The following is a 14477-nucleotide window of genomic DNA, read 5'->3' on the forward strand; positions in this document are numbered from 1 at the left end:
TTTCCTAAAGCCTTTACTACTAAAATGTTTACTTTTTTATTATTATTTATTTTACTTTTTTTAAACTTTCAATTTGGCCATAAATATAACACCTAAATCTACTTTATTTTTCATATTTATTATTTATTTTTTTAAAAAATAATCCTTGTAATAGTTGCACATATCAAAGATTTTATCAAATGATAGTTTTAGTTAATGCACATGATTAGTAAAGGTATTTTAGGAGAGATAACATCTATTTATTACAAATAACTAACTTAACAAATTTTTTTAATATACTCAAATTGTTTATTATGAGTTTCAACAAACACAAATAGTTCAGCTTTAGGTAAACATTATATTGCTTCCTTTGTCACCGTACGTCACCCTTGCATTATTTTCCCCTTTTATGTCCAAACACTCTGGATAAATTTCTCATTGGCTAATAAAACATCCTTTTCAATACAGACATCCCCGAGGTTACATCTTATATACTCTTCCAATTTCCTAATTTATATTTATGTATTAATAACTTGTTTGGAGTATAGTTGTCATAACCAATATATATTATGTTGTTTCTGTTTCCTGAGAAGAACCACGGTTTCGGTCTCGGCAAACGTCCCTTCAGACATGTAAAATATGGGATACGATGATCAGACTTTGCTGACTAATATCTTTTTTTTTTTCCCAAAAAAATTATAGTACAGATCGAGATCCACTGAAAAAAAAAGAAAAAGAGATATGCTTCGTCTAAACAGATAATATACTCTCGAAGAATATGTTAATCTTCTTTCCAATTATATTGTTCCTTTGTATCAAGACAAGGACAGAAATTTTTTTAACCAAATGACAAGGAAATTAAAGCAATTAATTAACTTAAATTGTTAATTGTGATCATTGCTTTAAAAATATTACCAGTAGTCAACTTTTAAAATGTCTGGTTGTCATAAGAATTGCTTAAATATATATAGTCATATGAAGTGTTAATTAGCATTAATAATGTGTTAAAATAAATGTTCAATTTGCTGTCAAGAACATTCCACAACCGATATATATCATGTGCGGGAAGTATTATTATTGTTCACGAAACCTATATAATTTATCACAAAACGATAAGAACTAGACAACAAACACTAGTTTTATATTATCATTGGTAAGAACCACACCCAAAAGAAATTGAAAATGGTTGATGAATTCAAAGATGCAAAAGTGAGACAACGAAAAACTAATTCTTCAGATGACGAAGAAATAACTATCTATAAAAGCAAGATTTGAAGAGGTGGATAATTATTCACACAGAAACACACAAAAGATGAATAATATCGCTGGAAGATGGAGACTCCTAAGTGGGAAAAACCATTGGGAGGGTCTTCTAAACCCTCTCGACATCGATCTACGAAGTTACCTTATTCACTATGGACAAATGACACAAGCCACGTACGATACTTTTATCTCAGAAAAAGCTTCCAAGTTTGCAGGAGCAAGCAAGTACGCAAAGAAGAACTTGTTTGCAAGGGTTGGTTTGGAGAATGGGAATCCCTTCAAGTATAATGTAACGAAGTATCTATATGCGACATCACAAATCGCTGTTCCTGAAGCTTTTGTGGTAAAGCCATTGCCAGATGATTGTTGGTGCAAGGAATCAAACTGGATAGGGTACGTTGCTGTGGCCACAGATGAAGGCAAAGCAGTGTTAGGAAGGAGAGATATTGTGATTGCTTGGAGAGGAACAATAAAAACGTTGGAGTGGATTAATGATTTCCAGTTTCTGTTGGTTCCTGCTCCTATAGTGTTTGGTGGTAAGGGTTTGGGAGATCCTAAAGTTCATCAAGGTTGGTATTCTATGTACACTTCAACTCATCCGAAATCTCAATTCAATCCGACCAGTGCAAGAGACCAGGTATTTGTTTTCTTCTTTATTTCTTCTGTTTTTGTAGCAAACTACTTAGTGAATTACATTAGATTCTGACTAATAATCTGGTTGCAACGAAAGATAGTTCTTCAAAAGCGTTTTCTATTTTTGCATTCACACAAGCTACTCAAACCTGAATTATTATGCTTAAGAGGAATCTAATCCCCTTCATTAGGAGCAGCACCGAGTTTATGGTGTTTGTTTTCTTTTGAATTGTGAAACTTGATTAATGTTAGTCTCATTGTCTGTCAGCTGATTCAATTTCCAGTTCAGATCCATTGAACTTATGTTAGGGGAAAAGCAAATTCAATAAAATACACACAAATTCAACCCCTTCCAATTCATAGGATTTAGATTCGGCCATCTCCGTAATTTTAAATTTTGCAGTTTAAAAAGTTACAATTGATCTTTATAAGGATTTATGATTTCTCAAAACTGTTCATAATATTCCGTGTTACTTCTTACTTTCCTTATATGCATATATTATTCACACCGTCACAAGGGACAAAAGTTGAAGTTAGTTATTCACAATTCACACGAATATCGCACAAAATGAAACATGTGATCATACTAATATGGAAATCCCTTCATATGGAGATCCAAAATAACAAATCTTACAGATTACGAGGCCCAGAGAAAACATCTTGATGATGCTAATGAATTCTTTATGAGCAGGTCCTTAGTGAGATAAGAAGGCTTGTAGATTTATACAGAGATGAAGAAATCAGCATAACTGTAGTTGGACACAGTTTAGGAGGGGCACTCGCAACCCTAAACGCAGTGGACATAACTCGAAATGGCTATAACAAGCCAACAAATGCACCAGAAAGATCATGTCCAGTCACAGCCTTTCTATATGCATGCCCTCGAGTTGGAGAACTCATCTTCAAGAAGGCTTTCACTGAGTTGAAAGATCTGAGAGTCTTAAGGGTTGAGAACATTCTTGATATTGTTCCGAAGTATCCGGTTTTTCCTTACTTAGAAGTTGGTGAAGAACTGAAGATGAATAATCAGAAATCTCCGTACTTGAAGAGTCCAGGAACTATCAGTACTTGGCATAACTTGGAGTGTTACTTGCATGGCGTTGCAGGAACACAGGGACTTAATAAAGAGTTTAAGTTAGAGGTGAATCGTGATATTGCACTTGCGAACAAAAGCGATAATTCTTTGAAAGATGAAAATCTTGTTCCTGTTTCATGGTGGACTGAGAAGAACAAGGGAATGGTTCAGCAAGAAGATGGTTCGTGGGAGTTGATGGATCATGAGAAGGATGCCTTCTGATTCGTCAAAGGTTAAAGAAATCAAACAAGAAAGCGTGGTTTCGTATTTGAAAGTTTTATAATTCTGATATTGTTCCAATAAATTATCGACAATGCATGTGATTTTTCTTTATTTTTAAATTTTAGAATCCATTTATATTGGAACCCAGAATGGTTCTTTATGTTGGAATAAAATACTCTATCCATATCGCATGTGAGTTCATTTAATACGGCATTATATTGATATTAATGCATCTTTTCGTTTTGTCTTTCATTAATGGACAAGTTCCATATATAATGTGGCTTACATGTTTATTTGAGCTTATTGGTTCCACGATGCATCCTTCTGTATTCATTTGACTTTTGCGTGCATTAATTATATATTAAAAGGTGGCTTCAGAATGGAAAGAATGGGTTTGTCTTCTAGTGAACGTAACCAGCAAGGATATACCGGTTCACCGACGTGGAACCTCTCCTCTCCCTTGCGGTCCTCTTACCATTCTCTTCTCTAATCTTCACCCTCCATTTGATCTTACGGTCATGACGCACCGGTGTTATTACAGGTGAGATTATAAATCAATGACTTAGTTCTCACTTTCAAAAGAATTTTTTGTGCTACCAGACCATCAAATCTATCTAATAAATATATGCAATTTTTTATCAATAACAAAATTTTTGATGATTTAATTTGTCTCAGTTATAAATTTGGTTAGTTTAACTTGTGAATCTTTCCCTCTTCTTTCTCATCATCCTTTTCCAAATTCATTCTTTCTCTCTCCTCATTCTTCCTTCCGCCATTCTTTTTCGTTTTTCTAGAAACATAAATTGCAAGATTACAGCAGACCAAAGTCCTCAAGCATATATAATGGGTTTGAACTAAAAACCCACCCACATGTAGAGTTTCCTCAAAATTTTTAAAGCTCCCCGGCGCCATTTTAAATTTGTTGCTTCTTATAACTAGTTCATTGAAGGATGGAATATGAACAAAATTCCCTGATGCTCTACGACGTTTCATAAGCATGACAGAAGGCAGAAACCAGATGCAAAGATCAAGAGAAATGCAGTGAGGCACAAACTAGAAGGAGTCAATAGCTCTCACAATCTCGAGACTAATTAATGGAGCAGTAAGAAATGCAGTGATAGACCTTCAGAGTTAAATATGGTGATAACGAGAGAGGACAAGGTGAAAAAAAGAAGTAAAATACTACCTCCGGTTCTAAATATAAGAGCTAGTTGACTAATTTGAGTAGATTAAGGAAATAAGTTAAGTTAGTTATTTGTAATAAATAGGTGTTGTCTTTCCTAAAATATCCTTACTAATTAAGTTTATTGGCTAGAACTATTATGATTAGAAGGACTATCTTGGAAAAAAAATAGATAAATATAAGAGACAAAGTAGATTGGGGTTTTATATTTAGGATTAAAATAAAAATCAAATGAGATTTTATATTAAGTACCGGAGGTAGTAGTTAATTCTAGAAAAACATACGCGAAAGGAAGTATGAAGAGAGAGAAAGCAAATCTGATGAAGGATTAATGAGAGAGACGTGCCAAAATAAAATGGAGAGAAAGTTTGAGAGAGGTTTATTGGAAAATGGGAGAGAATATGAGAGTGCGTAGCAGAGTTTTTTTTTCCATAAAATATTCTAAATTGAAAAAAAAGCCACATGAGCTCACATGTAGACTTACACCCACGGAGTAAGTAGTCTTATTTATTTTGACACTTGACATAGTACTTGCAGGTAATTACTACCCTTGATATATTGAGTATAAACGGGGGCTTGCTTAAGTATTCTCGACGTACGTACAAAGGGGAATAAATAATATGAAGCTTATTTGAACCCAAAAAAAGTCGTTAATTAATTTCAATTCTAAATTCTTACATCTTTTAACATCTTGAACTAGATTTTAGAAAACGAGTCGTCCTTTTAATTTTAATTTGCTCAACTTAGTTGAATATGGGATGTCTTTTGCTTCGCCATATTTATAATAAAATCTTATGAGAACAATCCTTTCTTATTAGCATGCTTTGGGTGGTATGCTTCTCGTTGCTCCAATTCTGCAGGGCCAATAGGTTTATAATTTTGTCTCATACAATATATAGGATATGATCATCAGACTTCCCAAAGGTTAGGGTCTTTTGAAGCAATTTTATAGTTCAGAGCCATCAAAAAGAGCGTATTGATCTGCATCGTCTGAGCAAATAACTTGCTGTTGAAGATATATAGAGTTTGTTAATAAAATATTATATTATCTCTTGTTTTTAATATAAGAGCTAGATAACTAGTTTGGAGATACTAAAAAAATTAGTTAAGTTGATTATTTGTCAACAATGTGTGTTGCTCTCCCTAAGTAAACTGTCATCTTTAATAATGTCCATTGTAAGATTGGAATTATTTCTTGGTAGGAACCCCTTACCATCAATCAATAGGGATATTTCAAGAAAAGAGGGGAGAAAAAGCAGATTAAGTTCTTATATATATATATATATATATATATGTTAAGGACTAGAGGCAGTATTATCAACTTCAATTGTTTATTATGACCATTATTGCTTTAATATTGCCAGGAGCCAACTTTTACAATTTCTAATTGTCATCAGAATTACTTTAATATATATCTAGAATTGTGTTAGAATTAACTCTTAATAAATGTCCAATTTGGTCTCAAGATTTTAAGACTGAGAACTTGGAACATTTCTCACATACGGGACGTAGCATATGAGGAAACCATTATTGCTTACGAAACCTATAGTTTATCTCAAAATGACAAGTGCTAAACATTAAACACTAGTTTTATATTATCATTGATCAGATTCAGACGCAAAAGATAATGTATTATATATTGTTAAAAATAGAATATTGATAAAATATGACAAATTAATTATTTGTAAGAAATATGCTTTGTACCAAAGCAAATCTCTTAAGTAGCTCTTATGTTTAGAAGTGGAGGGAGTATATTATAATCACCAATTAAAAAAACTGTTAATAATGATCATTGCTTTAATATTAATTATCGGGAGTCTTCTTTTACAACTTCTCTAATTTTATTAGATTTCTTCAATAACGTGTTTATAAATGTTTAATTTGCTGTCAAAATTTAAGACTGATAATTGGAACATTTCAAAAATGGCATGCAGCATGCGTGGAAACCATTAATTTTAATTATTTCTTATGAAAACTATAATTTACCTCAAAATGATGATAAGAACTAAACAATAAACACTAGTTTTATATTATCGTCGATCAGATTAACACCCAAAAGAAATCAACCTAAAGGGTTGATGAATTCAAAGAGGCAAAAGTCAGACAACTGAAAATTAATTATGCAAATAGAGATCAACAAGCTGTTGGTTGAAGTGATAAGCAGCCTCACTTCTATGAGGAGGAGAACACAAGTTCAAATCATGAGAAGCACACTTATTGGAAGAGACGGAAACCCTTTGTGCTCTAAGCCTAGAAAGAAAAATCCTTGACCAAATTAAAAATAAAAATTTTGCACATGGAGAGACAACTATATCTACAAAGCAAACGGCATTGCTTGAAGATGGAGACTCCTAAGCTGAAAAGACCATTAGGAAGATCTTCTATAGTGTTTGGTGGTAAGGGTTTGGGAGATGCTAAAGTGCATCAAGGTTGGTATTCTATGCATGCTTCAAATCATCCTCAATCTCACCCAAAAAAAAAAAATCATCCTCAATCTCAATTCAATCCTATGAGTGCAAGAAACGAGGTATTTCTGAGTCATATTGGATGTTGACTAATTTAACTTGTTTAAGTTGTTGAAGCACAAACTTAGCCCAAATACAATAAGCCCAATAACACAACCTCAAAACCCAATCATTCATAATTCTTCCAGATTCATCTATTCTAGGGCTACGTGTCCTATTATCTTTTTAACTTTTTCACTGCTTGTATCATGGTACACTTGTATAAATATGTAGCATTGTAGCGTCTTTATCAATGAAGATGAATTCAGTTTTTCCTTTAATGCTCTTTCTGCATTTATTTTCTTCGATGATGATTTCCCTGCCTTTTACCATCATTATGGTATCAGAGCGGGCAAAAATTCATCACCACATATAGCACAAAAAATCTCTTCTGGTTCTGCGTAGTTTTTAACCATTAGCACTAATTCAGCTGGTTCTGTATCTTCTTTATCTCCTTCTTTACCTTCATCCCCTGCTCATTTTATTTCCATAAAACTAACAAATGAAAACTACACTATATGGTGAGCCCAGATGATTCCATATCTTCATGGGCAGCAATTATTTTCTCTTATTGATGGTACCTATCCTCAACCTTCAGCTAAGCTTTCTGATGGAGCTCCAAATCCTGAATATTCTAAGTGGTTTCACCAAGATCAGCTAGCACTTTCTGTTTTAATTTCTTCCTTGTCTGAATCTATGATTGGTCAAGTTATTAGAAACAAGATAGCCAAAACAATGTGCCTTGCTCTTGAACGACTCTTTGCACAAAAATCTCAAGCAAGACTCCTACATCTGCATAATCAGCTCACATCTTTAAAAAAGGGATCAGAATCAATTTCTGATTATTTTAAAAAGGTAATATTGATTTCTGATGCTTTGAACAGTGCTGGTGATCCTGTTTCTGATGCTAAATTTGTCAATTGCCTATTGAACGGTCTTGGATCTGATTTTGAATCTATAGTTGCCTCCTCACCACTCAGATTGCTAGCTTAACTCCTAAAGATGTCCTCAGTTATCTATTAATTCATAAGGCCAGAATTACAGAATACACCTCCCCTGCCACCCCTGATTTATCTGCTAATATGACCGTAACATAAAATCAATTTCACAGAGGTGGTGGCTCCTAGTTTTATCGTGGTCGAGGATGAGGGGGCCATTTTACTAGAGGTCGAGGACGATTCAATTCTTATAGAGGGGGAGGACGATTTGGAGGCAGAAACTATAACTATGCCAATTTCATACCTCATCCAAGTTCCAATCAAACCAATGACTCAATTTGCCAAGTATGCCAGAAACTTGGTCATACCGCACTTACTTGTGCAAATAGGTGCAATCTCTCTTATCAGGCCCCTCCACCACGATCACTTATTGAAGCTCACCACTCAGCTGTTTTGAACATTCCTGAGAATACCTGGTACTTTGATACAGGAGCAACAAATCACATGACCTCTGATTTTTCTCAACTCAACCTGAACGCAGCACCATACAGAGGAAATGAGCAAGTTCATATCAGTGATGGCTCTCCCTTACCTATTGCTCATTATGGATCAGGCACTTTTTATACACCTAATGGAGATTTTCTCTTATCTGATTTATTACATGTTCCCTTTATTTCCAAAAAATTACTCTTTGTCTCTCGTTTTTGTCATGATAATTCTATTTTCTTTGAATTTTACTCTACTCATTTTGTCATGAAGGATCTCAAAACCAAGCAAATTCTTCTGCAAGGCCCAGCTAAATATTAACTCTACCCTTCTCGCATCTCATCTCCTACAGCCTCTTTTGGAGTCAAAGCAACAGTTGATCAGTGGCATACTCGATTGGGACATCCAGCTTATCGCACAGTTCACCATGTCTTATCTAAATATGGTCTACCAAAATTTTCCAATTCTTCCAGTTCTTGTTCTGCTTGTAACAAATCAAAAAGTCATGTATTGCCCCATCCCCCCACTCACCATCGTTCTCCCCATCCCTTGTTTCTTGTTTTTAGTGATGTATGGGGCCCTGCCCCAGTTTTATCCATTTCTGGCTATCGATATTATATTTCCTTTGTTGATGATTTCACTAAATTCACTTGGTTTTATCCTCTTAAACTTAAATCAGATGTGCTTCACGCCTTTATTACCTTTCAAAAGTAAGTTCAAAATTTATTTAATACCACCATAAAATTTTTGCAAATTGATGGTGGTTGTGAATTTCAAAGCCTTCATAAATATCTTCAATCATCGGGTATTATTCATCGCATTTCATGTCCCTACTCTCATGAACAAAATGGTTCTGTTGAAAGAAAACATAGGCATATTGTTGAATCTGGTTTAGCTTTACTCCAACACGCTTCTTTACCTCCAAAATTCTGGACTTATGCTTTCTCCTCTGTTGTATATCTTATTAATCGTCTCCCATCTGTCTCTCTTAATTACAAATCTCCTTTTCAGCTTCTTTTTAATTATAATCCTGATTATTCCTTTCTCAAAATTTTTGGATGTGCTTGTTGGCCCAACCTTCGACCATATGCTCGCAATAAGCTAGATGCTCGATTGACTCTTTGTATTTTTATTGGTTATGCTATAGAATATCTTGGTTATCTCTACTTTGAACTCAAAAGTAGCCGTGTCTTCATCTCTAGAGATGTTGTGTTTGATGAGAGTATTTTTCCTGCCATTACCCACTTTACTGAACCCAAGCCCAACATTCCTTCTTCCTCAGCTCAAATAATTTCCTTACCCTCCCTTCGCCACTCTCAGCCCAATTTTCCAGGCCCAGTTATTGTTACTCCTTCACCGCCCCAACCCTTAGCTCCAAACCCATCTTCTTCGGATTCCCTACCCACTTCCCAACTCGATAGACCTTCCTTTCTACCTTCTTTGCCTGCTTCGTCCTCCTCTGACACATCTTCGTCCCTATCACCTCTTTCTCCTCTGCCCGAATTGTCCCCCATGTCTATCACCTCTGCTCCCTCTCTTTCATCTCCAACAGTGCCTGATCATTGCCATCGAATGGTCACAAGAGCTCAAACCGGTTCCCTCAAGCTGAAGACATATCATGATGGTACTATTCATTGGCCTCTACCTAGAGTGCTGCAAACTACTGTTGACGGGATTCCCGAAGTGCCGACCTCTGTTTCTGTTGCTCTCAAATATTCGCAATGGCGTCAAGCAATGGAGGTGGAACTCGTTGCCCTTCTACAAAATCAGACGTGGACTTTAGTTCCTCTTCCATCTCCCTCTCCCAATATTATCAGCTGCAAATGGGTATTTCGGACCAAGTACAAAACTGATGGCTCTATCGATTGCTATAAAGCTCGTCTAGTGGCCAAGGGATTTCATCAAGCACCAGGTATTGATTTTCATGACACGTTCTCTCCAGTCATTAAACCTGCCACTATTCAATTGTTACTCTCTCTGGCTGTTTCTTCTGGCTGGACTATTAAACAAATTGATATTAAAAATGCCTTTCTTCATGGACATCTTGAAGAGGAAGTGTATATGGTCCAACCTCCGGGGTTTAAAAATTTCCAGTATCCAAATCATGTCTGCAAGTTGCATCGATCTATTTATGGTCTCAAACAAGCTCCTAGGGCTTGGTTTTCGAAGCTTAGCTCCTCTTTGACTTCCCTTGGCTTTGTCTCTTCCAAAGCCGATACATCTCTTTTTTCTAAGATCTCTGTTTCCTCTGTTCTTCATGTTTTAATTTATGTGGATGATATTCTAATTATGGGCTCTAGCAGCATAAAGGTCAACAATCTTATTTCGACTCTTGGCACGTATTTTCTTGTTAAGGACCTTGGCTGTCTGAGTTATTTCCTTGGTGTTAAAGCAACATTTACTACTAATGGCCTTTTTCTTTCACAACGGAAATACATTGTTGATTTGTTAAAAAGGTGCAATATGATAAACTGTAAGCTAGCTGAAACTCCTATGAGTACCAAAGAAAAATTATCTGCTATTGTTGGTCAGTCCTTTGAAGATGGTTATCTGTACTGTTCTGTTGTTGGTAGCTTGCAATACTTATCCTTTACTAGACTAGATATTTCCTTTGCTGTGAACAACGTATGTCAGTTTCTTCATAATCCTTTGGACACTCATTGGATTGCAGTCAAGCGTATTCTGCGCTATCTCAAAAATACATTAGATTATGGCATGGTCATTAGAAAAAGTCTCACTTCATCCTTGGTTACTTTTTCTGATGATTTAACTGCTTACTCTGATGCTGATTGGGGTGGATGTATTGATGATAGAAGATCCACTGGTGGTCATTGTGTCTTTTTTGGACCAAATCTTATATCATAGAGCTCAAGAAAATAGCTAACTGTTGCTAGATCTTCTACAGAGGCTGAATATAAATCTCTTGCTATTGCCACTTGTGATCTTATTTGGCTTCAGTCTCTTCTTGGTAAATTAGGCATTTATCTATCCAAACCACCTGTTTTGTGTTGTGATAATATTGGTGCAACCTATTTGGCTACTAATCCTATTTTACATTCAAGAACCAAGCATGTCGACCTGGATTATCACTTTGTTCAGGAACGTGTGGCCTCCGAATTACTGACAATTACAGTTTTATCTTCCCAGTATCCGTTGGCGGATTTGTTCACCAAACCTCTTGATGGGCCTAGATTCAAGTTCTTGCATTCAAGCCTCACTGTTGTTCCTGCATAGTTCAGCTTGAGGGGGGCTGTTGAAGCACAAACTCAGCCCAAATACAATAAGCCCAATAACACAGTCTCAAAACCCAATCATTCATAATTCTTCCAGATTCATCTATTCTAGGGCTACCTGTCCTGTTATCTTTTTAACTTTTTCACTGCTTGTATCATGGGACACTTGTATAAATATGTAGCACTGTAGCGTCTTTATCAATGAAGATGAATTCAGTTTTTCCTTCAATGCTCTTTCTACATTTATTTTCTTCGATGATGATTTCCCTACCTTTTACCATCATTATAAGTCATGTTAGGCCCTAACTGTTGCATAAGTCTTCTAAAGTTGGTGACACAATTATTGCATAGAATAGAGAAGATACAATAGAGAAAAGAAAATAAAAAATGTGATCATAGTAATGGAAAACTTGTGGGGCATACTTTATATTATTAATTAAAGCTACACGTAAGCACATAGAAATCCTACAATATCATATTAACAGTGGATGACTAAAATACCTCTTGCCATTGCTTAGATAACTTGAAGCAAAGCAATTAATCAACAAGGTTCATGATACACAACTGAAATTAGAGAGACACAAGGAATATTCTGACCAGTGTGTAGGCATGGTAATGACTACAGAAGAAAGAGCATAAGGGAAATAGGTTTTCTAAATATGCCATATGCTCACCCAATTTGTCATCACTTATTACCACCAGGTTATTAATTAATTTAACAAATAATTAAAAGCGAGCAAAACTGTAAACCTAGACTCAATCAAACGAACTAATAGATCACACTCAGGATATTTTAATATTTAAATTATTATAACTAAATATTGGAATATCTGACATAACAACTTAAATATTTCACTATAACAAATAAAATAATATCAATAAAATATCTAATAAAATAGCTTATGAAGGAATTAAAATCCCTTCGTGTGTAGAGATCTGATATCTATCTGAGAGCCTATGGGGATTCGAAACCTCTCCATTTCCTTACTGTCCATTTCCCCTCCACTCCCTAATCTTGACCGTTCATCAAATTGAGTGGCTCATGTTTTCACAACACACTACAAACTCTTTCTCTCTCTCTCTCTCTCTCTCTTTCTATTTCAATTCAGCTTCGCCCCCTTCTATTTCATTCTGCAACAGCCAATAGAGGTCTTAGTAAATTAAAAAATTAGGATCTTCATATTTGCATTAGATTTCAGCATTCATTTTCAATTAAGCTTCGCCTCATTCAGATCTCATTATGCAACAGGGGTGAAGCTGAGTTGGAAAAGAAGGGGAGATTGAACGAGGGGAGGGGGAGTTTTGAAGTGTGTTTTAAAAACATGAAACATTTCTAACTTTTCACTTAACAGGATCTCTGTTGCAAAATGAAATGGAAGGGGGAGAAGCTGAAGTGAAATAGGAGTGGTGGTGGGAGAGAGGAGAGGGAGTTTGTAGTGTGCTGCCAAAATAAGCCATTGGATTTGATGAACGGTCCATATTAGGAAAGTGGAGGGGAAATGGACAGTAAGGGAATGGAGAGGTTCCGAGTCTGAGCCTACGAGACCCAAAGTAAACATCTTGATGATATAGCAATTAATGTTCTACGTGCAGGTCCTAAGTAAGATAAGAAGGCTTGTAGATTTATACAAAGATGGAGAAATCAGCGTAACTATAATAGGCCACAGTTTAGGAGGTGCACTTGCAACTTTACGTGCAGTGGACGTAGCTCAAAATGGCCATAACAAGCCAACAAACGCAGCGGAAAGATCATGTCCTATTACAGCCTTTTGTTAGGTGCCCTCGAGCTGGAGAACTCATCTTCAAGAAGGTTGTCACTGAATTTGAAAGATCTGAGAGCCTTAAGGGTTGAGAATATTCATGATATTGTTTCAAAGTATCCCTTAGTGTAGTTAGAATCTCACGATTTGCAATTTGAATCGTACGATTCAAAGACAAAATAGATAATGGGACATTCGAATCTCTTATTGTACTTTTGTGTGGCCTAAGTCATGCGATTCACACCAGAACCATGCGCTTTAGGAAGTGTTAAGTTGCACTGGATTTAACTACATGACCTCACACATTAAAAAACTTTTTATTTTTATTTTTTCTGATTTTATTTTGGTCATTTTTAGGGAGTAATCTGATGTATAAATACTCCCTAATGCATTTATCACTTTCAGCTTATCAAATCAATCAAAACCCTAATTTTTTATGCCTTAACTGATTTTGGAGACTATTTGTCATTGAAATTTGATATGTATTGGCTTTTTTGATTTTTTTTTGGGAGGTGTATCTATAAACTTTTAATGTTCTCTTATATGAAATTACTCATATGTCATCATTAATAATTATTCATGAATCTTACAATTCATGATATGTTTTGATTCAAAATCCAAAAAATAGACTTTCTGATTCACAATTTGTATCTTGATTTAATGACCTACTATCCCCTTTTGCCCTATTTAGAAGTTGGTGAATAACTGAAGATGAATACACAGAAATATCTGTATTTGAAGAGTCCAGGAACAATCAATACCACTTAGCATAACTTGCAGTGTCACTTGCATGGCGTTGCTGAAAAAAAGGGACTTGATGGAGAGTTTAAATTGGTGGTGAATCGTGATATTGTCCTGGCCAACAAGCATTTTGATTCTTTGAAAAATGAAAATCATGTTCCTGCATCGTGGTGGGTTCAGAAGAACATGGGAATGGTTCAGCAAGAAGATGGTTCATGGGAGCTCAAGAATCATGAGGAGGATGTGAAATAATGCCATTAATTTGTCGCCTTAGGGTTACTCCAAAATTAACCAAATTAATACAATATAATGCATGATCAGGGTCGTTTTTCTTTGAGGAGTTGAAAATAAAATTAAATCCTAGCAAATAAATACAAACAACCTAAACTACAAAAAGGATTTTGATTTGATGAATTGCTAACTAAATGCCAAGAATTAAATTGAAATTAAAAGACTTGTT

General features: G+C 35.3%; 1 protein-coding gene across 1 annotated transcript; it reads left to right on the plus strand.

Moving 5' to 3' along the window:
- The first annotated feature begins 1289 nt into the window (after positions 1-1289).
- On the plus strand, positions 1290-3356 carry LOC114743516 (phospholipase A1-IIgamma-like). Its single transcript, XM_028931723.1, has 2 exons — positions 1290-1879; positions 2567-3356. Exons 1-2 carry the CDS (start codon positions 1292-1294, stop codon positions 3170-3172), a joined length of 1194 nt encoding a protein of 397 aa, XP_028787556.1. The 5' UTR covers positions 1290-1291; the 3' UTR covers positions 3173-3356.
- The last annotated feature ends 11121 nt before the right edge of the window (positions 3357-14477 follow it).

Source organism: Neltuma alba, unplaced genomic scaffold, assembly GCF_004799145.2.
Source record: "Neltuma alba isolate B1F8T4 unplaced genomic scaffold, ASM479914v2 tig00004040_pilon, whole genome shotgun sequence".
Lineage (NCBI taxonomy): Eukaryota > Viridiplantae > Streptophyta > Magnoliopsida > Fabales > Fabaceae > Neltuma > Neltuma alba.

Excerpts from the sequence above, each read along its gene's own strand:
- LOC114743516 (XM_028931723.1), top strand. The coding sequence starts at position 1,292 with ATGAATAATATCGCTGGAAGATGGAGACTCCTAAGTGGGAAAAACCAT. Across the intron at positions 1,880-2,566 it reads CGACCAGTGCAAGAGACCAG|GTCCTTAGTGAGATAAGAAG; the intron begins GTATTTGTTTTC and ends CTTTATGAGCAG.